This window comes from Panicum hallii, chromosome 7 (assembly GCF_002211085.1).
Source record: "Panicum hallii strain FIL2 chromosome 7, PHallii_v3.1, whole genome shotgun sequence".
Classification (NCBI taxonomy): Eukaryota; Viridiplantae; Streptophyta; class Magnoliopsida; order Poales; family Poaceae; genus Panicum; species Panicum hallii.
Genome location: NC_038048.1, coordinates 41,881,926 through 41,909,368, shown reverse-complemented (window position 1 = coordinate 41,909,368; position 27,443 = coordinate 41,881,926). Strand labels below are relative to the sequence as shown.

The 27,443-nt window shown below is 45.9% G+C and overlaps 2 protein-coding genes and 1 pseudogene across 3 annotated transcripts; 2 read left to right on the top strand and 1 right to left on the bottom strand.

Moving 5' to 3' along the window:
* Nucleotides 1-3,521: 3,521 nt before the first annotated feature.
* LOC112901150 (mitochondrial import inner membrane translocase subunit TIM23-2-like) lies at nucleotides 3,522-4,511 on the top strand. Its single transcript, XM_025969997.1, has one exon. It carries the CDS (start codon nucleotides 3,629-3,631, stop codon nucleotides 4,217-4,219), a length of 591 nt encoding a protein of 196 aa, XP_025825782.1. The 5' UTR covers nucleotides 3,522-3,628; the 3' UTR covers nucleotides 4,220-4,511.
* A 3,748-nt stretch (nucleotides 4,512-8,259) lies between these two features.
* Nucleotides 8,260-11,973, bottom strand: LOC112901190 (putative Myb family transcription factor At1g14600). 2 transcript variants are annotated; one of them, XM_025970043.1, is made up of 6 exons: nucleotides 11,572-11,973; nucleotides 11,036-11,112; nucleotides 10,901-10,937; nucleotides 10,337-10,424; nucleotides 9,927-10,170; nucleotides 8,260-8,945 (listed from the first exon to the last, which is right to left on the bottom strand). In XM_025970043.1, the coding sequence occupies exons 1-6, from the start codon at nucleotides 11,702-11,704 to the stop codon at nucleotides 8,622-8,624; spliced, it is 903 nt and encodes a 300-aa protein (XP_025825828.1). In that variant the 5' UTR covers nucleotides 11,705-11,973; the 3' UTR covers nucleotides 8,260-8,621. The 2 variants fall into 2 exon arrangements, with proteins under 2 accessions (XP_025825828.1, XP_025825829.1); XM_025970044.1 differs by having other exon boundaries at nucleotides 8,260-8,942.
* Nucleotides 11,974-20,892: 8,919 nt separating this feature from the next.
* LOC112900811 lies at nucleotides 20,893-23,591 on the top strand (annotated as a pseudogene).
* The last annotated feature ends 3,852 nt before the right edge of the window (nucleotides 23,592-27,443 follow it).

Here is a 27,443-nt window from a genome sequence, read left to right as displayed (position 1 = left end):
GGGGGCCGGGGAAGCGGCGGCGCAGACACTGGGTCGACACGTGGTGCGAGGAAAGGCGGCGCGGAGGCGCGGGTGCGCGGCACATGCCCGGCGAGGGCGGCGGGGGCGGCGCAAAGAAGAAACAGAGGAGCTGAGGGCTGGAGGTAGACGAAGAGGGTCTATTTGCAATTTTTCAAAAGTGCAGGGACTTCACTGTAAAGCCTAGATAACTTTCAAACCATAGCTCAAATGAAAATGTACCCAAAAGCAAAAGTATAGGGTTTAGCAAGATCTACAACTTTTCTTTAAGGTTTAGTTGCAAAAGAGCTAAGTATTGGTAATTAACATAAAACTTGGCAAAGTTTTAAACTTTAATTAAATCCTATTTAAAAACTACACTACACTTACATCCTATGGGTAGTTTCACCTATATTTACGGTTTAAAAGCAAGTGGACAGGCTGTGATGATGGCGGTCCTCTCCGTCTTGAAACAGGCCTGGCAAAGGTCTCGGTACGTAGCAGCAAGCACTGCCGATCCCCAGCTCCACCCAGGTACCTGGCCCGGCTTCGCATCAGCAATCGCGTGCGCGTACTGGATGAGAACCTTATCCATATAATTGCCGCTAGAGTTGCAGAAAAGAGTCCAGCCGAAAAACCACAACAGATATGCCTCCAGGCAGCGCGACACCTCGTACTGCCCAGCCAGAGGGTGGAGATTCTGAGCCTGAAATATATTTCTTCAATGCTTAGAGGTAGTCACATATAATTCAATTAAATTAATTAAAAATAATTGTACGTACCCTATATTGTATTACCCAACCCTTGGCGGGGCCGGGCGTGTCAGGTACGTCCACAAAATGTGGCGGGTTCACTGGAGCAAACCGCTTCTTGGCGCCACCGTCTTTATCGTCGCCGGCCTGAAGTATACGTGCGAGTGGCAGCAAACCAGCCTCACGTAACCTGTATATTTTGCATTCTGGTTACAATTGTCGTACAAGCTATACATTCATTCCATACAAAAATACAAAGTATCACCTGTCAAGCCAGCGGTCGTCCAGGTGCAACAACTCCTTTGCTAACGAGAGCGCAACTCGTGAAGTTGCTGCCCCTCCACCGCTGCCAGGTACGACCTGTGCCGTTCGTCGGTGTTCGCGTCAAGGAGCTCCGGTGTCTGCGCCATATCTGCATCAAAAATATAAGTACCCTAAGACATATTCCTACAAACAATTAAAAATACTAAAAACTATTTAAAATATAACTACCCTAAGAAATATTTCTAACAACTATTAAAAATACTAAAAACTCCTCAAAATATAACTACCCTAAGAAATATTTCTAACAACTATTGAAAATACTAAAAACTTCTCAAAATATAACTACCCTAAGAAATATTCCTAAAAACTATTGAAAATACTAAAAACTACTCAAAATATAACTACCCTAAGAAATATTTCTAAAAACTATTGAAAATACTAAAAACTCCTCAAAATATAACTACCCTAAGAAATATTCCTAAAAACTATTAAAAATACTAAAAACTATTCAAAATATAACTACCCTAAGAAATATTTCTAAAAACTATTAAAAATACTAAAAACTCCTCAAAATATAACTACCCTAAGAAATATTCCTAAAAACTATTGAAAATACTAAAAACTATTCAAAATATAACTACCCTAAGAAATATATCTAAAAACTATTCTAAATATAACTACGCTAAGAAATATATCTAAAAACTATTAAATATACTAAAAACTATTTAAAATAGAACTACCCTAACAAATATTTCTAAAAGCTATTGAAAATACTGAAAACTATTCAAAATATAACTACCCTAACAAATATTCCTAAAAACAATTGATAACTATACGACTAGAATGAGAATATACCTCCAAACGACGTGTGAATAGGGCTTCGCCGCTTCCTCTCCTCCCTTTCTTTTTTTCTTAATTTTTGCTGAATAATATGAGAATGTGGGGGTGGTTGGGGGCTTAAATAGTGGGGGGGGGACGTCCCGCCCGTTGGGAGGACGGGATGCCCCTCCGGGTAACCTTCCGGACGTCCTGCCCGTTGGGAGGACGGGATGCCCCTCCGGGTAACCTTCCGCCCGTTGGATGGGCGGGATGCCGCGACAGGGGGTTCTTCGCGAATAAGAAAAGTTTCTTATTCGCGAAGAGGCCCTCGGGAGGGGCCTGGGAAATATTTTTGGACCTCCCGCCAGTTGAATGGGCGGGAGGTCTCCGGCCCCACGCCTCCCGCCCGTTGATCGGGCGGGAGGCACCCATTTTTCAATTTTTTTCAAAACGGCACCCATTTTCCGAATTTAATTTTTTTAAAACCCCTTTTTTAAAAAAAGTCCATCAGTGTCCACATGGTGGTCCTTGGGCACAGTTGCTGATGCTTCACACTACCCGTACGCAAGATTGAGCACCCTAAGCTGGCCTAGCTCATCGCCAATTGGGCAGGACAGCATGACAGCAAGAGAATAGAGAAAAGCAAGTGCAACGCCAGATCACTGGACGTACGAGTGCCACGCGACAATCTGGTCAGAAAATCGGCCAGAATCCAGGGAGAAAACCAGCATACGATTATACTAACATTTGGCGCCATGATTAGAGTACTTGTGAGGACAAAGTCTGGTCCCCTCGCCGGGCTGATCCGTCCGGTCCTCCGACCAATCTGAACCTGTTCTTGGGAGATAAAATTTTGTTCGGCCGGGATGCGCTTGAGTCACCCGATCTTCCCGCTGACCGGAGCTGCTCCGCTTCACGTGCGAACAAAGCCGTGAGCGCACGCAGACGAAATGGCTCGACAACTATGCGAGCAAGTGAGTAGGAACACGCGCGCAGCTGCGGCGAGGAGATGGACGCTGGAGCTGGTGGTTGTGATGCATGGCGAGTGGCCACCGGCCAGGGAGGCAGGGAGAAGGTCGTCGGCCTCTGAAGAAATCGTCGCCACTTTGGTGAAGAACGGATCATTGTTCCATCGAATCTGCTCGATCATCTTATTTTAGAGCTAGCTAGCTGCCCTCGGAGCTAACAAGGACGGATTTAAAAACTAATCACGAGTAGTCCTTTTGGTTTGGAATTCTAGATTCTAGATCAGTACGAATTGTATTGTAAGTGTGGTAGGATGGTCCAATGGCTGCCCTACTCTACGCCCAAGAAAGTCCCTGCTCTTGACCTGTTTTGGCCGGCAGGGGTGTAGGACTCATGTGGTGTGATATAATGTTCTTTATATATAGGCTTGATAATATAACAAGACCTGGGTGATGCTAGACCAGGTTGTGGGCTGACCTCCAATCAGAATTCAGAAGAAGATGTTCCCTTTTCACATCAACGTCGTAATTTTTCACTGATGGCGACGCGAGATGCGAAACCGTCTAGAAGAACATCGCAAGCCAGAAAGCCCAGTGGGCCAGAAACGCTAACAGAGAAGAAGAGGAGGAGGAGGAGCACCTGCCACCTGGTACAAAAAAAGGCCCAATAAAAGCCCACTAGCCCGTATCAATGACGTGGGAGAGGACTTTTCTCACCAGCACAACTGCACATTGCCCGTCGCGATCCGCGAAGCCTACAACCGCCGCGCCGGCGCCGCGGAACGGCAGAGCCCTAAACCCCACGGGCCCCACCCGCCCTTCCTCGCCGACATGGCCGACGCCACCGGCCAGCCCCCGTACGGCGAAGAGCACCGGTCTGAAGGCGGCTCCCGGCGCGTCTACACGCCGTGCCAGGCGGAGGGCCTCAACCTCTCCTCGCTCGGCGAGCTCTACGACCTGCCGACCTCGCCGGAGCTCCTCTTCGACAAGGAGCGCCGCGAGGGCCACACCTGGGGCGAGAACCTCACCTTCTACGCCGGCTGCGGCTACCTCGCCGGCCGCGCGTCGGGCGCGGCCGTGGGGCTCCGCCGCGGCGCGGCGCAGTCCGAGGGCGGCGAGACCGCCAAGCTCCGCGCCAGCCGCGCGCTCACCCAGTGCGGCGCCGTGGGCCGCACGTACGGGAACCGGCTCGGCATCATCGGGCTGCTCTTCGCGGGGGTCGAGAGCGGAGCGGCCGGGCTGCGCGGCGCGGACGACTGGAAGAACACCATCGCCGGGGGGCTGGGGGCTGGCCTGCTCTACCGCGCGGGGGCCGGGCCGCGGTCCGCGGTCTTCGGTTGCGTCATCGGGGGACTGATGGCCGGCGCAGCCGTCGTGTGGATTCAAGCTCTCGAGAGATACGTGCCTGATCTGAAGTTATAAACCGGCCGAAAGCCTGACGTGCTAGTAACTTTCGACCTACCGGCAGTACCGGGTTGAGTTCGGCAGTAGAAATTAGGCTAGTTAAGGTATTATTATGCACATGGAATTAGTACAATTTTCCAAGCTTTGCTGATGACTACATTCCTAGGGTGCCATCTCTGTCCTGAATTCGATAATGGTGGGTATGTTGATCCATGGATATCAAGATCGTACTAGGAATGGTCTTGAAGATTCAAGTTGAATGCTTTATGCTCTTTATATATCTATAATCGAGTTATGGCTTCCCTTGAAATGCTTTGTGGATGATGAATACTTGAATTGTTGTTGGTATGGTTCGGTATTTAATAAATAATAATACTGTGAGATTTGGATCAGTGCCTGTTAATGCTGCATAACTGTAAACTGTGTTTATGCACCTTTCCTGAAACTGCAAGAAAATATGCATTATTGGCCTTATATTATTCTTTTGTAAATCAATTGCCACGACATTTTTCTTGAAGCGGTATTGCTGTAGCAAATCTAGTTTTATTCTTGTTAAGTTGTTATGGAGATAGTTGCATCGTGCTATTCTTGTTTGCGGCAACGCCTACTGCAAAATTTGCAGACCTTTAGTGGGCAATTTTAGATTTTTAGTCAAATGTGAGATAGGTGTATGTGTTACTGTACTTTGTTTTATCAGGTGATTTGCCAATACTAGTAATTAGGCTACTTAAGTTATTGCATATGGAATTTTTACATATTTCCAAGCTTCATCGCTGATGATTATATTATTAAGTGCAAAGGTGCTGAATTTGCTGCTGGTGAGAATGTTGGTTTACGGATATCAATTTGGTATTGAAATTAATAGTTCTTGCTTTGAGATTAAAACTGAATACTGTGATGCTCTACATATTGCAAATTATGGACTAACAGTTCTTGCATTTGTATTGTATAGTATATTAAAGTACGGTGCGGTGGTTATTGTGAAATGTTCAGATTATTGTGGCTTTTAATATAGCTTTAGCCTGTGTTTGAATATCCTGGAACTGCAAGAACATATGCATTATAGGAATTGGACCCCCCCTGTTATTCCTTGTTAAGTAAATCAATTGCCAGGATACTTTTTCTTCCTCGGCAACTCTAGTTTTATTTGTGATTCAGAGATATCAATACGTGTTCAAGGTAACGCATGGCTGGAATTTCGAAGAACTTTAGGCATATTTAGTGTAACTGTTACAGGTCTTTGTCATTCCTAGCATCTTCCAAATGCTTGGTTCTTTTTTTTCCCTCAGATTTTTGAACCATATGACAGCTTCTGTTCCTCATGTTAGTCGTGCGTATGTATGTGCAGTTAAAATGACATATGCCTGAATCTCAGAAAGAAGTTTAACTGTTGAATTGGATGATACGTGTTCTGTGAAGCTTTGATTTGTTCCCTTGCCGCTTGCTGACGTAGGGAACATTTGATACTTCTAGATGTTAATGTAGTTGCTTGATTTGATTATTCTTCAAGAAGAGGGGTATATTGCACCCTCTTTCACCCATTATGCAAAACCCGTTTCCATTGGAAGGTATTTGATTATTTCTGTGATTTGGTGTTCTGGTATGATGTTTTCTGGCTAGGTACTACCTGGATTCTGATGCTTTTGTCCATGCTGAGATAGTATGAAACAACGCCGAATGTAACTGTTGCCCACCCCCCCCCCCCCCTGGATTTTCCTGTAGCAAGTTAAAAATCTTTCAATCATTCTCAATCTCAAAACAAATTCTAACTTTCAAATCTGGATGGACGGAAAGCATTTCTGTAGTGATGAACGCCATGAAGTGTAATGCTAAATTGTGAAAAGATACTGGTAAGCATACTGTGCCCTTTTGTTTATCTGGTGCTAATGTTTACTACTGTAGCTACTTTTCCTACTTTCTGTCAATGCTTAAATCGTTGGCATTTCGCCTAATTAACGGAATATTTATTTAGATTTTATTCAGCTGCTACTGCATGCTAGCTTTTGCTTTGTGATACTGCTGCTGAAAACGTGCAGCTGTGCACACCATCTGATGTTGCTTTCGATTGTGCAAAATTGATCTGATCTGAAGCAAAGATGTAGTGGAACTGTGGAAGACGTGAATGGGCACGCTGCACGGCTCTTTGTGCGCTGCGCTTGTGCTAGGCTCAAGTTCAATGCAGGAGACAGACGGAGTGCAGGGGCCAAGCTGCAGTAGTTTTGTTTCTGCAACAGTTTTGCTCATCAAGCTGCAGCTAGCAGTTCTGGGCCTCTTGCTTCAGAGCGGGCAGCACAAAGTCGTTGCCCTCGCGGGTCTTGCTGACTTGCTGTGCCTGTGCAGACGGCTGATGGCGTGGGAGTGGGATGGACGGGTCCGCCAACCCATCTCAGAACGCCTTTGCTGCCTGCCGCTGAGGATGGTCTCTCGCCTTCGCCTACAGCGACCATGCAAGTGCTGTCAGCTCGCACCAGGCTTCAGAGTTAGATGCAGCCGGTTACAGCTGAGCAAAACCACTGCTCTTTGGTCAAGAAACTGGAGAACCTAAACTGCAGGCTCGAGAAAGCTCCATGGGACAAAAGACAAACAGCAAATGCGTGCCACAGTGTTGAACTAAACTGACTGCAGGGCTCTGAATTTCCAGTCTGCTATGCTGAGATCGAGCTGCTGGAAGTTTGGTCAGTGGAGTTGGCATCTGCTGTTTGCACAACGCTTAGACTGGCCTGAGGTTCCACGGTGCTGAAGCAACGGGCTTACTGCAACTGTGCAAGGGCAATGCAGTTTTTCCACTCTGAGCTTTTTTAGCAGAGGACGTACACGTACCTAATCAAGATAGGATTAATGTAATGGAGCGAGGTCCGATTGCCCATCCACTATGACCACGGGCCAGGTCAGAGCTGAAAGCCCAGAACCGCTCCAGTTCTTGGAGCTTAGCTACCACTCGTCACCTTTTCAGTGCCCTTCAATGTCAAAGCTCAGAAAGCTTGTGGGGTTTGATCATGGCCTCGCCGGTCACTGTGCCCCCGCAACTTTCTCCCGCCACTGTGTAATGGCCAGTTCACGAAGCATGGCAATGATGTTGAACCGCTGATGCTGGAGGGGCCACAGCAGCAGCCTGTGCTCGATGGCCTCTGCTCCTCCCCCGCCGTGAACCGTCTGCGTGCCATGCGACCTGCCGAGCTCATCATGGTAATATTTGTACTACTTGGGCAGCAAAATTGACAATTTTCGCACATTCTTGTTGGAGGTTTTCTTGCTTTCACAAAATTCTGTCCTTGTATTGCAAAGCTTTATGAGATTCCTATGCAGTACTTCTTTTTGATTTCATGTTTTTTTTTGTTGGCAATAGGTCAATTTTGTCTACCCTTTTGACCAGGAAACCAGTGGTCCACATGACAGAGGCTTGGCCCCTTTTGGAGCACCTTTCCCTCCACTCATACTGCACACGCGCGGCTGCTCAGACTCACGCAGTGGGCGCGCGCTGAGGTACATTGCCTTGACCGCTTCGCCCGCAATCATGCTGCTGGAGCTAGGTGCTCTGGTTGTTGGCTGTTCTCCTGGCTCTGAACTTGCAAAAAACTTTCAGAGGCCCCCCCAAAAAAAACAGATGTTCTCCCGATTCCTGAAGCATCCTATGTGTTCACCATTGGTCTCGTCCCTATTGCCTCAGCATGTGCTTATCCTAGGAGTGATAATGGCATTTCAGATGGAGACCTGCTTGCACGGGAGCATGCTGCATGCTCTGTCTGTACCTCACCGAGGAGGCTTGCTCTTGCATCCAAATGGCATCGCCTAGGCCATATATTCTTTGGATGCAGTAGCGATTTTTGGGAAAAGAGAATCTCCTCAGTTCAGGATATTCTTTGCCGCTGCAGGAGCTGTCGATGTCAGCAGTAGCAAGCATATAGGAGCAACATTATGAACAGCAGTACTCTACCAGTACTCCTACATTGCTTTTCTGACTTCTACTACATGGAATGGAATAAAAAGGGTACACTCTTTCTAGTTTGTAAACATTGTTGGCTCGAACATGATCTCACAAAAAGCTTGATGTTGCCAATTTCTTGATCCCTACCCCTAGAAAGCCATCTTTGACATGATCAAACAAAAGGAGGTAAAGGAAAAGATGGCTGGGGCAAGAATCTCGCTTTTTCCTGTTCTCTGGTGCTCAAGCCTGAAGCTGAAAGCAACAGTATGACAATTGTACTCTGAATCTGAAAGGAGCCCGGTGACTTTGCCACTTACACATACTAGCTAGAAGTAACATGCTATGATTCTAAGGTCATCGTCCTACTACCAACTTGGCCTTAGCTACAACTTTCTAACACGGCCATGCTGCCAGGAACATCTTAAAGAAACGCCGGCGAGCACAAACGGGGCACCCGGCCGATCGATGTACAAAATCCGGAGCTGGAGCAGTTTTCTATCCACGCATTGACAGGGAAAGCTCCAAGCTTAAACCCGGGAAGACAAAGTAGTCTGAATGGCCGGAGCAGTCACCGGAGCTCCTCCTCGCCGGCGAGGCCGTGAGGATGCAGCTGCTCTCGCTCGGCGAGGAGGCGGCCATGGCGCGGGCGGAGTTTGGGTCCAGACCGAGGGACAGTGACAGAGAGCATTGCTCAGGTGGCTCGCCCTTTGCTGCAATGCTGAAGCTGCTGAAGAGGGAGCATCCGTTTCCATCCTCTATGGAGCCCTGCTGCTGATTCAGCGCAAGACCAAGATGGTTTGCTTCTGGTCTGCTTATCTGCTAAAGCCCAACGAATTTATATATAGTTAGAAAGAGTGATTTGCTACACTGATGGAAAGTATGGGACAAAAGAAACAAGTACTTCTGCAGTAACTGTATAACTTTTACACTATTTGGAGTTTTCGTATTCGCTCTGCACTTAACAGCACTAGCAACGGGGTACAACAGCTACGCTATTCATGTCTATAGAAGCAAAAGGACGTGCAGTTTTCAGAAATTTTCAGTCAGAGCATGCCTTCAGAGAAGCTATAATGAGTAAATTCTGTCTGCACTAGCATCATCATGAGAACTACAGGGTGCAATGCAAGGCTTGGATCTGAACGCTGCAGAAGCCACTGCAACATGCCGCTACCGCAACGTGAGGAGTAAATGCCTGAACCAATGCTAGCTATCATTTCTAGTTAACAGATAGATTTCAAGAGCTGATTTTGGCAGTGTTCTTGCCATGCCGGTGCTTGTATGTCCTGAAGATACGGGTATTCACGGGCCTATTGGCTTATGTACTCTGTACACGTAGCCAGATACCGCAGTTGATACATGTACCGACAATCCTATAAATGTTGTGTATCTTCTACGAAAACATGCGCCAGAGATACAGCAATCCTGTTCCTGCAGGAGGATCTGGGATGTGGTTGCATCTGCACTGGTCGATCAAGGATAAGGTCTGAACTCTGAACCCCAGCCCCCTCACACGACTAATATGAATACGTACGTGTTAGACATGTGGGCAGATTACTTAGTACTATCTGATTGGCAGGTTGACCAATACTCAAGGATAAGAAGTGGGGCTCACAGGAAAGCAACTTTTGTGCAAAAATTCTGCCACAAAATAAATAAACAAAAATGCAAAATGGGATGTAATGTGCAGATAAGGATGGTAGTGTGAAAGCGAGCAGTTAAGACAAGGAAAGATTCATCTTCTTTTGATAAACCTTTTGACGATATCTTTTCTACCATCTTTTACTTTTTTAGCTGATGTACCTTAAAGCGGTCAGATTCTTGCACCAAACATCCCACGGCTTGGAGGTTGGAAGCCGCAGCAGCAGGAGCAGCAGCATCCCTCCTCTGCCATCTCAGGCCCTCCTCCTTTATTCTCCTGCGCATCGCCATGGCTTGCATGTAATCATCGACGCAGTGCAGGCTCCCAGCAGCTGCAGTCCTCGCCTCACTGATTCCATGGCTTCCCTGCAAGCTCTCGTATACGGCTGCCGTCCCCATCCTGGACCTGTTCATCCATCCAAAGACGACCCCCATGTAAAAAGAGCAAACGGACAGACGCCATGGGAAAAGGCGCTTTAGTTCCTTGCGTCAAGATTAGGCCTTGGAAAAGCTTGTCTTTAACTTGAAAACACGTTGCAAAGATGGAGGGGGAAAGGCGTTGCAGGGCAAACCTTTTCAGAGGTGGGCACAGGAACTCCTTGGGGCCTTGCTCATCACCGGCACATGAGTGCCTCCTTTGCAGCTGGGATGCTTGCATCCCTGATGGAGTGATGGTGCCATGAAAGAAAGGTGTTTGGCTTTCCATTAGCAAAATCTATAGAAAGTGCGCGATTATTATTACTATTATTAATTTTATATTTAGCTTTCCAAATAGAGGGTTTACTTTGCATGATGAAGGTACTCATGAGAAAGGAATCTGGGGTTGCTAGGAGTAGTTGGCAAGTGCAGTGAGCATGTGGGACAGTGAGCTTAGAGAAGAGTCACACAAACCACAAGGCAATGTGATAGGAGTACTTGTTAAAAACTATATATTTAAATAATTTGGAATGTTCAGTTTACTGTTGTAGACGTGTGCTTTGCTCCTGAATATTGAATAAACAATGCAGGTAAGCTACACCCACAGCGTTGACATGTAAACCAATTAAAAATACGACCAAGAGAAAAAAACAAAGGAAAAAGAAATGACTTGGGAGCTGGGAGGGATGGAGAAGCAGTGGGTTTGTTTCATCTCTCACCTCTTCTTGCTGCGCCAAGCCTCGCAGCTCTGTACATCTGTTCATCAGAAGGGCGAATGGAGGAATCAAAAGCTTTGCATTTGCATACGGCATGGCCTGCAGGCGTGAAAGGATGGAGAAGAGAAGTTAGCTCACCTGGAGATGGCTCTTGACATGAGATATGGTAAGCCCCTTGGCGCCCATGAACTGGAGAATGAGCTTCGGCGTAGCCTCTGCAATTCACAGTTTCACACCACTGAGAATTAGCTAGGCAGTTCAAACTTCAAAGCACTACTGAGAATAGCAGAAAGGCAGAAGAACACAACCAACATTAGAACATAAAAGACAAGAAGCACTTCATGGCACCGAGAAAATTCATCTGAATCTCTCGGGGACACTATTACTACATAAGCATGCATCAAACAACTGAGGGCTAAAGAGGAGCGAGGAGGAAGAAGCACAGCAAGTAGTCCTAGAATCAAATAAGACGGCGTAAGATAATCTACAGCTAGCATCATCAATGGAGAAGAAAAGAATGATACTAGCGAGAAAAAAACATGTAGCAAACTAGCTCGAGAAGAAGAAAGAGAGAGGCTATCGAACACGAGAATGTAAAGCGAGTTGACACCATGAACACAACATGGGAGGGAAGCAAGGAGGGGAAGCGGAAGGGAAGAGGGGATGGAACTCACTGTCTTCGCCGCCGAGGCACTCTATGGCTCGCACGAAGCTGCGGTGGAGGTCGGCGGTCCACCTCATCCTGGGCTCCTTGGACCGGATGTACTGCCTCACGGCGCCATTCTTGACGCCGCCGCCGCCGCCCATCTCTTCGATCGCCAGCAAGATGGTGGAGCGCACTAGGGCCGAGAAAGGGAGCAGCGCGCGCGGCAGGCAGGTGCTAGAGAAAGAACCAAACTTCCGCTTTTGCTCCCTCCTCCTCCCGCCCGGCACCTCTCTGACCAACGTCGTAAGCCCGGCCAGAGCTGCCGCACCGGCAAGCAGCAGGCGGTCGCTCCCTCTCAGCAGAAGACGCGTTGCGAGCGAGCGAGCACGAGGTGTGTGGCGCTCCTCGCGGCGGGCTGAACCGTGTCTCTTCTTCCTCTCTCGCTCTCTCCTCCGCCCTCAAAAGACGAGAGGGGCGTAGGTTTATAAGCTGGACGGGCGGTTGCCGTCTTGGGTGCAGTTTGCCGGTTCGTTCGCTCCCCTCCTGTATGGGCATGGGCGCATGGCTTCCTGTCTGCTACGCTGATGGGTAGGTACATGGAGAGAGAGGCTGTCTAAATCATCATCTCGTTGGGCCTGTCGCGGGTTAACGCAGCACGGACGCCGGTCGAACGACGATGGTGTGAATGTGTGACCCTACTACGCTCGCGAGATACGGCCATCAGGATTTTAATGGGTCTGCACAAGAGATTGTGTGTGTGTGTAGAGAGAGAGAGAGAGAGGTGGGGGAGTCTCGTTCATGTATACCATGGCCATGGTCACATGGAGGTGGATGCTGTTTTAATTTGGGAAGAATCCTGGGAAAGCAAAGGCTTCTTTACGATTGAGAAGACGGCAGATTCCTTCCTCCCAGTAATGGCCTGCCTGCGACGCGTATCGTATCTCGCAGCGCGTCAGCAGTTATGGTGCCTCGGGGTCAATCCTAGCTAGCAGTAGCAGCCATGCATCCCCTCCCTCTGTCTTGTCGCTCTTTGGAGAGTAGAGACAAGTCAAACACCAATCTCCCTCTGCTCTCTCCAACGTAATCTACCAGTCCAGTAGAGATGTCTCAGTATCCGATTTCTCTGCATTATCCATCCACACCACAATGCTGAAACTCTAACAGCTATAATCGGAGTCCGCTATCCACATTCCAAACAGGAAGGCCAAAGCAGCAGCAGCACTGGAAGTGGGAGTGGAAGTGGATTTCAAAAGGAAAGCAACAGTGCGGTGGCAAGTGAACAAATGGAAGGGGACAAAAAGGATGCACTGGTCCAGCCATCTCAGAGGTCCAACCTAGCCGAGCCACAGCACAACGCCCACAGTGAACTGAACAAACCCATCCAGGCCAGGCCACCATTTGAACACCTGAGAACAAAGCCCCGTCCCTCCGGGCTCCGGCCAAACATGCCACCCACGTCCTTTTGCGCTGCCCTGCCCAGCCCACGTCGCTGCGCCCAGCAGCGAAATACCCCTACCCTACCCCCAGCCCCAGCCACGGCCAGGTCCCCGGCTCTCCCTCTCCAGCCAGGCCATGCCATTGCCATGCCATGCCAACCCAGCCTTTGACTCCATCACCGGCGACAGCGACATGGACAGACGCTCAGTCGGCTCAGATGATGGACGGGGAGGGGATGCTTGCTAAAACTACTGTCTACTCGCAACAGCGCAGGCGCGTACGCGCAAGAAGACGGCCACGGAATCTCTGGGCGCCGGATCTCTCTTGCCGAATCGTGTCACTCACGCTGCTAATCTAGAACTAGCCATAGCCCTACTAGGCTGCTGCTGATGCTGAGGCTAGTGCTAGGCTCCCTCTGCGCGACCGCTCGACTAGTCCATCCGCATCCACTGCTGCGGCTGCTGGCTTCTGCTAGGCGAGGCAAGGTACGCCGGTCGCCTTGGTGGCAGCTCCCCTCCCATCACTCGCCTCCTTTTTCCTGGTTTGGCCACGCACAGGCGCGCAGCCTACCAGCCCCGTCGCCGCAGTACACCCGCCACGGCAGCCTACGCGGCGTCCATGCATGCATGCACATGCCATCGCCGGTCGCCAGGCCACGCGATTGATGCGGATGCGCTTAGCGCTCTGCGCGCACCACGCAGGGTCAGAGCGTACTCTCCGATCACATGGATTCGATCGAGCAGCAGAGTCCAGTTGCCAGTTTTCAAAAAAAAAACAGTCCAGTTGCAAAAAGGAAAAGAAAAAAATACCACTGTTCTTTTGGACGTCTGGTCTGGTGGCTACCGATACGCGGGGTGGTACGCGTACGCTCGTAGAATATACGACAACAACTACTCCTTCAACAGCTTGCGCGTGGACTGTGGTATACATTGTACGTACGGAATACCTGCTTTACCCGTCAGTACGTACGTGTTTTCGTTCCGTATCTGTATTTATATGCACGCGGCCAGCGGCTATATAGGCGGATCCTCTTCAAACAGTAAATGAAGTATACGGTTGCAGCGCAGAGCGGCTGGATTCGGAGTTCTGCGAGAATCCCCTTCGAAAGTAAGGGCATGCATGGGACTGCTCTTTGGGACTGCTCTGCTCCCTCTGCTCCACCAACTCCACTATGGAGTACCTCCACTGCAAAGTTTTCAGAGCAGCTCCAAGTGTTTGGCTCGCAAACCAACTCTAGCTCCAGAAAATTAAGATTTTGATGTAAAATGACTCTAGTACCCTTTACTTTACTTGATTACAGTGTTGTGATTAACCAAGTAGTATTACAATAGTCCGATGCACATGAATAATAATTAAAATTCAAATATCATTACAATAGTCCGACGTACATTAATAATAATTAAAATTCAAATACCATTACAATAGTTCGATGTTCATGAATAATAATTAAAATCCAAGTACCATTACATAAATATTTCAAATGATAAAATCACTTCTATTACATGACTAGGTCCAATTCATACAAATAGCCGTCGCTAACTCATCATGAAAATTATCCATAGTAGGTGCATTAGGCATTGAAGTTGATCCATCGGATGGCGCCACATACTTGTTGTATCTTCCCGGAATTGTAGGCTCATAATCATCATCACGCTCCACACGGTCAAAATCCAAATCACCACTATTGTGCTCACGAATAAAATTATTAACCACCATAGTTCCTACAGTTATCTTTTTTTGCTTCCTTATAGGATAAATCGCCATTTTGTAAAGAATGTGACACTTCATTTTCCATACTCCAAATGACCCCTCAATAGAATTACGTACACGTGCGTGAATGCGATTAAACTTTTCCTTAAGAGTATTTGGCTCTATACCTCTATGCCATTCCGGCAAATAACATCTCTCACCCTTGTATGGTGCCAAGTATCCAATGCGATTAGGATAACCCGCATCAACAACATAATATTTAACTAGAAACAATGATATAATTAGATAGATACTATAGTAACCACTTTTATAGTAACCACTTCATACCTTTGGGAGGGTGCGGGAAGAAGTCGTGGTCACATGCATTACATCATACAAAACACTTGTATCATGCTTCGATCCCACTTGACCAACAGATACATAAGTGAATCTCAAGTCAAAGTCACAAATAGCAAGAACATTTGCTGTTGGAATCCCTGATTTTCCAATATATCTCACTTGCTCATTTGGATGGAGAGCTACTCTAATATGTGTGCCATCAAGAGCACCAATGCAATCCTTAAAGTGAGGGTATGCTCGTTTATCATCCCGGATTCTCTTATGAACCGTTGGAAAGTTGGCATCTTTTGGAACAATGAAATTTTCAGCCATAAGCATCAAGGCTTCAAGAACCTCATCAAACTTTCTATGAATTGTTTCACCCGAATCATTGAAACAGTTTTGAGTTTTTCTATTAGACTCATTTCCCGCACAAATGAATAGAAATATTGCAAGAGCCTCATAAGTGTTCATGTGCATGAATGGTTGGAGCCCGTACCTTGAAACTAACAAATTATGAAGGTCCATAAATATTTCTGTGCTCATACGAAGTTCATTTTGATATTCACCCGGTGTCCTCAATGTTTCTAGCAACCATCTCATACCACCGGTATTTGCTATCCTTGGAGGATTCTTGTCAAGGTATAATGAAAAGTATTGTTCAGCAATTTTAACACCACCCAATACAATTTCCCAAAACTCCTGACTATCATCATCAGAACTATCACTATCACTCTCACAAATCTGCAAGTAGACAACATGAATTCAAACTAAAATACATCAAACTAACATAAATAATGTCATGAAAACAAACAAGAAAAGAGTACAATCATCAATGTTCAAGGATACATCAAACACTTAGACACTCCCATACTTATCATTGTACCGCCTGGTAAGCCAATCGAACCTAATTTTAGTAGTTGGAAGGGTCAAAAATATTTCTCTTTGATCCTTTTTGACAAACAATCGTGTAGCAATGTCATGCTCATTGCTACCATAATCAGCCCCACACTCCAACACATGTTGCATCACTTCCTTAATTGAAACTTCAGCCTCCTTCCTTGATGTGAAAGACGCGGCTCACTCAGCTATTGTTGAAATTTTTTCTTAAATAATAAGAGCTGTACTGGACTTTGACTTCCTCCTCTTCCTCTTGATATGCCCAATCATGAATGATATCTTCATGATCTTCCTCGTTAGGCACATCATTAATCCCATCAACAGTGAAAGGCTCCACATTCTTTTCTGGCACAATAGGGTTGCTGCTCATAGGATTCCAATGATCTGTTTCATCACTAGAGATATCGCCAAACATCTCTCTTAGTTGTTCCTCACACTGAAGTAGCTTCTTCTTGAATTTTCCACACCCAGGAATGTCCTGTACAACACCATTACTTTCGATTACGACATAGATAAGATGTGAAGAACACAAAGATGCCTCTCAAAATCATAAGAACTAACATTTTTGGTCTTTCTCCACCATTCATTGTCCATGACAATGACCCCTTTACCACTATCCCAACCTGTCCCTGTTTGCAATCTCATCAACTTCTGCTAAATAGTCCAGTCTATCTTTAACTTATCCCACTTGTTCTTTATTTGTGTCTTCGTCAACTCAATACCGATCACTTGAAAGAACCTATCCGATACCTCATTGTAACCTAGAGTGTTTAGATGGGTATTTGGTCTATTTCCCTTTCTTACTTGTTCAGCCATCAAATCACACACTATGCGGAGATACCCATCTGTCCACTCCATGGAATCTCCCTAACCATACCAAAAAATTCAAGCATACCATACTTTAACAATCAACATGAATCAACAATCATTTCATGTAGTTCACATCCGAGCAACAGCAACACAAAGCATCACATACCATCGTATAACACATTTGAGCAACATAAAACATCGCATAACGCATACCTTAGGAGCTGGTGCACGTCGAGCTCCCTGGACAGCAGCCAACGGAGCAGAACTCCCGCCGTCACCATTGCCATGGCTCTGGCCGCGCCCTGCAGTGGACTGCCACGGGCTGCCGCGGCCTGCTGCGCTAGCTGGAAGGCCATGGCCACGCCCCTGCGCGCCGCCTGGGAAGCCACGGCCGAGCCCTGCCGCGCTGGCCGGCTGGCCGCGGCCGACCGTCGCCGCGCTAGCTGGGAAGCTCTGGCCAAGCCCCACCGCGCCGGTCGTCTGCCCGCGGCCACGCCCCACCCCGCCGGCCGTGTGCCCGAGCCCCGCCGCGCAGGCTTCGAAGCTCAGGCCAAGCCCCGTCGCGCATGTCGGCTTGCCGCGTTTGGGATCCGCCCATGCCCCGCCGCCCACAGCAGTCCTCCCCTGCGACGAGTTGGCACCGCGGCTGGCAGATCCGCCCCCGCGCCCGACGCAGGAGAGCCCCACGCGCGGGACGGCCGGCCTCGCCGCCACATCCACTGCTTCTCCCAAATCCGCTTCTTCCTGCTCGATTTCCTCCGCAATAACAGGCGTATCGGCTAGAGGGTCGACGGATCTCTCCATTTCTTGGGTTTCGAGGTCGTCGGAGAGCTCCAGATGGTCATCCATGGCCGGCGGCTAGGGTTCCACACCGTGGATGGAGAAGAGAGGCAGGACGCACGGTGGGAGAAGAGAGGGCTCGTTCGCTCGTGAGGGTCATGGAAGAGAAGGACACAACAAAACAAATCGAACCGTTTTTGTGTAACCAGTGGTATTGGTGGGTAATTTTCACCCAACTCCATGAGGATTTTGGTCTGAGAAATCTGTGGAGTACCTGTTTTGTTGCTCCACCAAATTGGTGGAGTTTTGCCCCAACTCCATATTTTTTTAGGAGTAGAGGTGCTGGAGTTGGGAGTGTTTGGCAAGTATGAAATGGAGCGGAGTTGAAAAATAGGGAGTGAAACAGTCCCAAACACGCCCTAAATGAAGTTGCAACTTGCGACTATAATATGCCATCCAATTCTATTATTCTTTATTCAATACCTATTATTAAGTGATTAAAGTCACCATGTTTGCCTAGATAATCTAAAAAATTAGAGGGATATTTTTTGTTTTCCACAATTGTATAGTTAGGTAATTTGGATGAAGATTAGAAGGCTATTTTAGATTATCTTTCATAATGAGAACGGTGAGCTCAGATAATTTAGATATGAGGTCTTAGGGGATTATCCTGATTATTTTCATAACAACAGAAGTGGTTTACTTGGATATAGATTTAAGTGGCTACCTACTTTAAACTATTCTCTTAATGGTAGGGATTGATACTTCATAGGAACAGAGAGTAAATCAAATGACGATCTCTGAATCTACCGAATTGATCACTAGCTAGATATTTCTGATTTTTAAGTATAATTCTAAAAAAGAGTTTTTTTATAAGTTAACCTGGAAGCACTCTAAAGAAGCCTCCAGTTAGTGTTAATGAGATCCGGTGCGACACGATGAGAGTGCGTGTGGCCACTGCTGCAGTGCTGTATGGTCCATGTTCTGCAGACACATATACGTACTGGAACTGTAGAAGTATCATCGCGTGCCGGTACACGTACGGCCCCGTGGTGACCAATCAATGATGTACGCGTATGCCGGCTCCACCACTTTAACTGCCTACACCTCTATTTTCTCTCTTTCTCTATATCGTTCGCACTGGCTAATCTAGCAATAATCTGGATGTGCCATGTGTGTTTATGCATGCATGATGGATATGCCAGTGATGGACTGTCGAGTGATCTAGCTCAGATCACGTAAGCCGGCCGGCATCCATATCCGCAGCGCCGCGGGCTAGCTAGCTACTACTTGCCACCTGCCAGTGCCAGTGCTAAACAAGGCTAGGAGCCTAGGTCGGACCAAGCTCCATTCTTGGGAGCAGTAAGCTGCCAACAACTCAAATCGGCTCGCGTAGACGATTAGACCTGGCTTCAGTGATGCATGGGGACGTCGGTCACTCACACGTCAAATCAATCCGTCCACCGGAGTAAAACCTCATTCAGGCCTCAGGGTAAGTAAAAAAAATGGAAGGAGAATAATCGGTGTCCCCGTTTCACCCTGCAGGAGAGGCAGGACTCGCAACGGAACAAACGGGGTTTAAATGTTTTCCAGACCTGGACCGTTGCTTTGCCGTGTGTTTGTGTTCAGGGACACGGGAGCTTTCGTCTCCTCTCGACGCAAAAGTCTACTTGGATGCAAACAAAAGGCGCTGAAGTTTTGCGCGCTGTCCCTTGCGCTATCAGAATGTGGAGGGGATTGAACTTCGCAGGTAAAGTCACGGGAAAATGTACAGGGGCGCATATGTTGTTTTTGTCGTAACTGGTGGCGATGGAAAGGGCACAAACAGAGGGGAACAAGCTAGTGGTACTAAGGAGTACTGTAGCTGTCGGCAGCTTGCCAGTTTTTCTTCTTCTTTTGAACACAAGAGTCCTCTTGAAAGAATTGCAGAGAGATTCACAAGCTCTGAGCAGAAAGATCTTGTGCCTCTGGAAAATTCCTAGCATTAGCTTCCATGCATGCATGAATATTGATACGGACTACGGTGGTGGCTAGCACTAGCAGACAGGCCTAGAATTTCAATGAGACGGGTGTGCAGCAGTATGAAGTAGTATGAACAACTGGAAGAGGCGAGTCGAGCAGCTGAGGTACTGACCGAAGCCTACGGAGCCTAGGCACTTTTACTCTTGCCTGCCTGCGCTCCCTGTGCTTCCATCCTTCTTCCCTTTGCTTTGCTTTGCCTACTTGTAGAAGCAAAGTTGCCATAAAAGTTGCGTAGAAACCAATGTTTTGGGCGCGGCTCTGCGGCAGGCGGCAGCTCATGGTCATGGATATGTGCGAAAGGACGACCAAGGAGAACCATGGCGCTACCGCGCAAGGCTGCTGGGACTGCCACCGCCTGACCACCCGCCGGGTAATGAGAAATTCCCCCCTTCTCCTTCTTCTTATTTTTGTTTTTTGTCAGCGAGATAGTACATCAGCATGATGGCTGATGTGGGTATATATTAGCGAGTTTGCTAAATTAGTAAATTTTATTTCTTTGCTGAATAAGAATCTTACCATGCCTAATGTTTTTCTTTTTAATCTCACATTCATAATGTTGGTTGGATATGGTGTTAATATCTTGGTATAATATTTTCTTTTATTTTGAGTTCAGCCTCAGAGCTTGACCACATAATTGAACATAAAATTATTTTCAGGTAAAAAAACATATGAAGCAATACAAGATAGCAACACATCGAGCTGCCTTGTAGTAAATGGATAGGTAGTTTAGAAGCAATTATTAAGGATATTTTTACATAATGCCAAAGATAGGTAATGTAAAGCATGTACTGTGGGTACTTGGGTTATCATTCCGTAATGTGAGATATGGGTAACCTAGATGCATAGCTTAGAGGTGTCGGGTGTTATCTTTTCCTAGTGGCAAGGTAATGTAATAAAATCACTGTTGCTAACTAAGATTATACCTCCTCTTGTCTTCAAATAATAATTAGCAGTGACACATGGTTAACAAAATACTGTTTTTTATTACCATGAATGAATAGTATTAAACACATTAAAATATATCAAATGCGTAAAGCTTTGAAAAATATCGTTGAAGACAAATCTATCCATATGATTTTCAAAAGTTAATTTGAAATACTGAAAGAAATATTGATGGTTGAAACCAAAATGTGGTGACCAAATGTATATCAAAATGTCAGTATTTGAGAATTGGAAGTAGTGGAGTCCACCAAATCTCAACTTGGGAGCAAACCGGGTCGACCCATTGGGTAGTTGGCTCGATCCACGAGAGCAAGGCCAATGGGCCACATGGGCCGGCCTCAAATCAGAGAAGGGTCCATAGAAGCCGGAGACTACTAACCCAATGGGTAAGATGGGTCGACCCAAAATAGCCAGCCAGTTCCATGTGCACATGACGCAAGAGACAGGCGTGGAGGCGAGCGAGCGAGCTAGCTGCGGCGACAACTCCGCGCGCCGCGGTCCCCTGCAGCGGCTCTCCCGTCAGGTTAGCTTCTTCCGTCTCTGTTTTTTCCCCTCCGATGGTTGTCCTAGGTTTTGTCCTACGATTTCTATATGTGATTTAGCTAGCTACAAATACTACAACGACACTGGTGGAAGAAGAGAAGGTGCGGCAGAATCTGCTCCCTGCTTCCTTCCTTGGTCAAGCCAAACAAATGGACTAGTATATGAGCTGTTCTTTTACTGATTTCGTGGATATGTGAAGGCTAAGGTCCAACAGAGCCTATACTGGATATAGGAGTTCTAATTGTTGCAGTCCTTTGTGATCCGATTGCTCGTTATACAGTGTCAGTGAGCCTGTGCTACTTCCTATGATCATTATAGCCATTCTGTGATCGTAGTGAATTAGCTAGTATGCACTACTGAAAGATGTTGTTTACAAGTAGTATGCAGAGTTGCAGACCTGCATAATTTAACACAATGTTTATTGGCTGGTGAGGTGATGTTAATTGACTTTTGTCTTGGCTTTCAGTAGCTTTTTTTTTAGCAAACCTGCAGGTGGACCTGCATTCGGGTTCTATTACCTGTCTTAATCCTATTATTTGTCTAAGATATTGTGATGCTGATTAATGCATATTTCTATACTCACTAAGCTAATAAATTGTATCCTAACTATTAATATTTTTAACAGTTTGGAAATATGGAAGAGGAAGAAGGGGCTCATGAAGTGTACCAAGGGGGTAGCTTATTGTTCATGCTTGACGAACCAAGGATGAGGGTTCCACCAACAGTGTTGTCTCCTTCAATTGTAAATATTTGCAGAGCTTTTAGCAGCGGTGAGCATTTTTTACTTTAATTGCCTACTATTGGTCCTTGATTCACCTATGTCAAGATTTTAGTTGTGCATTGTTTGCTGATTTATCTGCCAGTAGTATTGTCTGACAATACAGTATCTTATATTGTATTGTATATCTGCAAAAATTGTTGCTTCCCTAGTAGCATTGCTCTGAAAAAATTATTATGAGTACTCAATTATCATTATTGCTTCAGATCACTGCATGTTGTAGCTGCTATTATGATCATTGTTGCTATCACCTTAACTCTTTATGCCCTTTTCTCATTAGGACCTTCCCATGACACTGAAATGTTTGATGATGACAATGACGATGAAGAAGACGCCAACTATGAACTAGAAGAAGAGGAAGAGGAAGACAACGAAGAGGAAGAGGAAGACGACGATGATGAGGTAGAAGAAGTAGAAGAACTTCAGATGGTTGATGTTGACATAGACTCATTTTCTGAACCAGGACGAAAGTTTCTGTCCAAGGTATGGAAGAAATATGAGCCTATCTGTGTTGATGGAGTAGTGGTCGCAGCTGAGTGTAAACATTGTGCAAGGAATATATATGCTGAGCTAAGCATGGAACAAGTTCATTGCGCAAGCACTTCAAGAGATGCAATGAAAGGAAGAAGGCTCTTACAGTTACTGGCCAGTTAAATGCCTCTATCATGACCCCTGATAGAATTGCATTAGGGCTTTGGACATTTAATCAGGCAGTGTCACGCAAAAAGCTCATGAGGATGATTGTGTTGCACGAGTTGCCTTTCTCACTTGTGGAATATGATGGCTTCAGAAGGTTTGTCTCCAATCTAAACCCAAGATTTAAGATGATTTGCAGAAAAACAGTGCATGACTGTTTGAAAGCATTTATGGAAGAGAAGCAATGTCTGCAAGGATTGTTTAAAAACTCGACATCCAAGATTTCTTTGACTATGGACCTGTGGACTTCTAACCGAATGGTGGGGTACATCTGCATTACAGCTCATTTTGTTGATGAGGAGTGGCAGCCACAAAAGAGAATAGTGAAATTCACAGCTATAGAGTCCCTCCACACGGGCATTGTAATGTTGAATACCATGGTGAAGTTCATAAGAGAGTGGAAGATAGAAGACAAATTATTTGCTCTGACTCTTAACAATGCATCCAACAATGGTGCAATGATGAAGTTACTAAAGACCCATTTGCTAAATAAGAAGATGCTATTTTGTGGTGGTAGGCTGTTCCAGCAACGCTGCACTACTCATGTCATCAACTTGATATGCCAACCAGGACTGGATTATCTTAGCCCAATGATAAGCAAGATTCATGAGACTATGAAGTACATTCGGAGCTCTCCAGCAAGAAAGGAAAATTTTGAAGAAATCGTTTCACAGCTAGGCATATCTTGTGGGAAGAATTCCTATCTTGATGTTTGCACGCGTTGGAACTCCACATGCATCATGCTTGCTACAGCAAAAGAGTTTCGCCTAGTGTTCAATTCATTGGCCATTCAAGATCCGAACTACACCTTCCAGCCGTCATTTGAGGAATGGAAAAATGCCGATATCATTTGCGGGTTGCTGAAGGTATTCTATGAAACCACTAATGTGATATCAGGCACAAAGTACCCTACTGCTAACTTGTACCTTCATGAGTTGCTGAAAGTGAAGTTAACATTGGAGAATCAGCATTTTGAGGAAGAATTTGAGATGCACTCTATGGTCAAATACATGAAGAAAAAGTTTGACAAGTATTGCAAGGCATCATGGTTGGATCTCCGTATTCCTGACATTTTAGACCCCCAATTCAAGTTGAAATACCTTGAGTTTTGATTTGACCTAAAATTTAGGTACGATGCTATAGGAATGATTAATAAAGTAAAAAAATCTTCTACATGCTCTATTCAAAGAGTACCTCAAATTGAATGATAACAGTTCAGATCCCATGTCACAAGGAGGTGATGTTGAAATGGGTGTGAACGACCATGATCCTTTGGCAAGTTGGGACCAACATGTTACCCTTAGTGCTCAATCTACAACTGAGGCTTCCATAGTGCTTGAAACATATTTATCAAAGGTACCAATTCGTCGAAATGAACATTTCAATATCCTTGCATGGTGGCAGATGAGCTCAGCTGAATACCCTACATTGAGTCGTATGGCAAGAGATATATTGGCTATTCCAGCTTCTACTATTGCATCAGAATCTGTATTCAATATTGGGCCAAGAGTACTATTAGATTTTCGAAGTCGAATGACCCCAGAAACCGTTGAAGCTCTAGTGTGCCTGCAAGACTGGATCAAGGCAAACGGTAAAATCATGACTCATGTTAATTGCATTTCTCACTAATGCTTCACTTTCACAAAGTCATAAAATCTGCTCTTGTTTTGTACAGCTCATACTCAACGCCGCATGGATTCGGTTCATGATATTATCTTAGTTTTGGAAGGTACATTTTTCCCACTACTTTTTGCATCTTATTTCTGTTAAGAATGTATGTCTAACCTCAAGTAGACATGTAGTAGTACGGAAATTCTTGTAGCATATGTTATTCCTGTTAACAGTGCCAATAGATGCCTTGCCAATATAATAAAAAGCTGCAAAAGTGTTCCGTTGAATGCTATGGACCATATCACATCTACTGGATGGTAGTGGAGTATTTTGTTGACATCAAAATACCAGCTAGGAGTAGAACTTAGAGATATACTTCTTTTTGAGGGAAAGAGATATACTACTACTTGATAGAGATATTCTACTTATTATGATCGGACTATTTTTCTTCTTTTGTGGTGTATACCTATTGTCCCTTGTTCTTTTTTTACCGTTGCATCTGAATATATACATATGCATTGAAATTCACCGATTCAATTTCCCTGAACACAGGTGATGAGGCTGCGGAGGGAAAGTAAGGTTCATGATGGCGAAAAGATGAGTTATGTGTAATGGCAGAGATGAGTTATGTGTAATAGCAGAGATGAATCGACAACTGATGGTGAAAACTGTCCAATTGTTGATGAAAAATTGTAATGGCGGAGATAAATTTCTGTTTATTAATTGCTGATGAACATGGAAGTTAAACTCTTTATGTTCATTATGTGTAATCATGCTTGTCTGAGTGCTTACATCTTGCATCTCGTGTATCAAGTGATTGCATAAGCATAATATAAATGTTGGCCAGGGCCGACCCATGCTGCCCATTGGGCCATCAAGGCCGCAGCTAAGGTCTACATTGGGTCGATTTGTAGCCCCTGAAATTGGGCCTAAGGATATAGGGCCAGGTTCAAGGTCAGATCCGGACCGGCACATTCCTATCTTGAACCAAATCTATGTGTTGGCTGATCGATCTTTTTGGGGGAAAAAATTCTTGGATTAATATGGAAGCTTAAAGTCAACGTCCCACAACAAGACCAGAAAAAAATGTGTCATAAGAGAAATTCCATTTTCAAGTGATTGGGAAAAGGATCTTTTCACATATATCCCACTTTCCCACATAAGCAAAAGGAAAAGGGTCGGGCTGCAAATTTATTGGGATATCTCACTCAGATTTCGTCCTAATTCGATTAAAAAAGCTACTCAATTTTATTATTTCTTCAACTCGACTACTCGAGACGCCAACAACGAATCTCCCAATTCAATCTGTAGGTCCAGGTCGTGCAGACACGATAAAATCATCCCAGGACACCTCCCCCGCATCCACATGCACGCGCATCGAGTACCACTCCAGGCGTCCCGCCAACGATCGACCGAGCAAGTACAGCGCACCACACGCTGTGGAAAGTGGATGGCAGTGGGTACTGTTCATTGGCTACAAAGCAGACGTCTCCTCCGTCCCTGGCCTGGCCAGCCGCTGCCGGCCGGAGCCGGACAGCCCGGAGCGCTGCCGCCGCGGCCCGCGGCGAGGCTAGTGCCCCTGACAGGCGTATCTCCGAGCCTTCCGTGTACGCGAGAGGCCGGATCCGCCACGCGCTCTCGGGGGCAGTCCGGGCGTGTATCACGACGTGCCGAGCCGAAGCCCGAGCAGCAGCCTAGCTGCCGCCGCCGCGCGCGCTGCCTACGCTACGTACCTAGCTAGCTGCTGCGCTCACAGCACAGGAGCGGTCTTGGACCTCCATCTCCTCATCTCACCTCCTGCTCCCTCGCAGCTGCAGACGCAGCGTAAGTGGACGCAGCCTCGTAATATCACGTCTTTTCGGGGAGAGATACGGGAGCATATAGTACACTACACGCCTAGGCCTAGCGAGGCAGAGCTGCTGCGATCTCTTCCTATTAAACTCTGTCTTTAACGAAAGAGTCTAAATCGTTCTCTTGAGAAAATTCCGTTCTCTACATGCTCCAGCAGCGTGAAATAGAGAACGCTACAGGTTTCCTCTATATATAGAGATTCTCTCTCCTCTTCTCTATTTTTTCTTTACGTTTTAAATACTGGATTAAATAAAAATAAAATATGTCCATAGCATTTGAGGTATGATAAATACGTACGTACAAAAATTTGGAACAAAATACGTTTGTAATATAGGGTTTAATGTATAGAGAACGAGATTTAGAGAATGTTATTGGAGAGAAATGAGATATAGAGAAGAGAATCTTGTAGAGAAGTCTATAAATAATAGATATAAAGAACATATAGAGAATGATGGTTGGATATAGAGAACGATGGTTGGAGACAGCACCTGTGCAACAGGGGCGTCGTGACACGCCGCGGACGCAGGGCTTGCTTGCCTTGCTAGCTAGCGTTACAGTGGATAGGCACTACGTCGTAGCGTTGTAGCCTGGCCTGCGCGGCGCGGCGGGCAGCGGGCGGCGACGCTGTACCACGACACTGCGAGCATGGATATCCTTGTTGCCGTGGCCTGCGGGCCGTCCTGGCCTTCCGCGGCGGCATCGGTGGCGCATGCAACACACACGGGGCGGGGGTACGAGCCTGGTGCCGGCGTGTCTGGACTCTGGAGGAGGGAATTTTGCAGCGTCTGGAGCTTTCCTTCGTTCCATGCGTGGCAGAGGGAGGAGCTCGTGCACAGGCAGCACAGCTGCGCGCGAGGACACGCCGAACCCCCCCTCTTGGCAGCATGATAAGTACATATTCGCAAGCTGGCATGCACGTATCACCGCTGGATAATGTATGTGTCGTCCTGGCCGGTACTACTTTCTCCCATGACTGATGACAGTATGTACTGTTAAGTTATCGCCACTTATTTGAAATGATAGATATTTTGATTAGCGATACATATATTATATATTGTTACATTAACTCTAATAGAATATACTTTAATACTCCCTCCGTTCCAGAATATACCTACGTTAGATTTTTTAAGTCAAACTTTTTAACTTTAACCAAAAATATTCCTAAAAATAAATTATTTCAAACAGAGAAAGCTACATATTATAATAGTTGGTTTCACAATAAATCTACTAACATAATTTTTATATTATTAGCATCTATGATTACTTTGCTATTTGTAGTCAAAATTAATTAAAGATGTTTGACTTTGAAAAAATCTAAACGTAGCTATATTCTAGGACGGAGGGAGTAGAAATAAAATTACGATGAATCTAGTAACATCAATATCGTTAATTTTTCCAAATTATATATTTTTTAAATTATTGTATTAAATCAAAAAAACTTGGACGAACCATTTTCCATGATGGGATATCGCGAGTTTTGTTACGGTACCAATACTTCATTG

What these genes read in the sequence shown, in the direction of transcription:
- LOC112901190 (XM_025970043.1), bottom strand. Translation starts at nt 11,704, where the DNA reads ATGGGCGGCGGCGGCGGCGTCAAGAATGGCGCCGTGAGGCAGTACATC. An exon ending in GTGCCTCGGCGGCGAAGACA is followed by an intron (nt 11,113 to 11,571) that starts GTGAGTTCCATC and finishes TGTGAATTGCAG; the next exon opens with AGGCTACGCCGAAGCTCATT. An exon ending in ATGTCAAGAGCCATCTCCAG is followed by an intron (nt 10,938 to 11,035) that starts GTGAGCTAACTT and finishes TCTGATGAACAG; the next exon opens with ATGTACAGAGCTGCGAGGCT.
- LOC112901150 (XM_025969997.1), top strand. Translation starts at nt 3,629, where the DNA reads ATGGCCGACGCCACCGGCCAGCCCCCGTACGGCGAAGAGCACCGGTCT.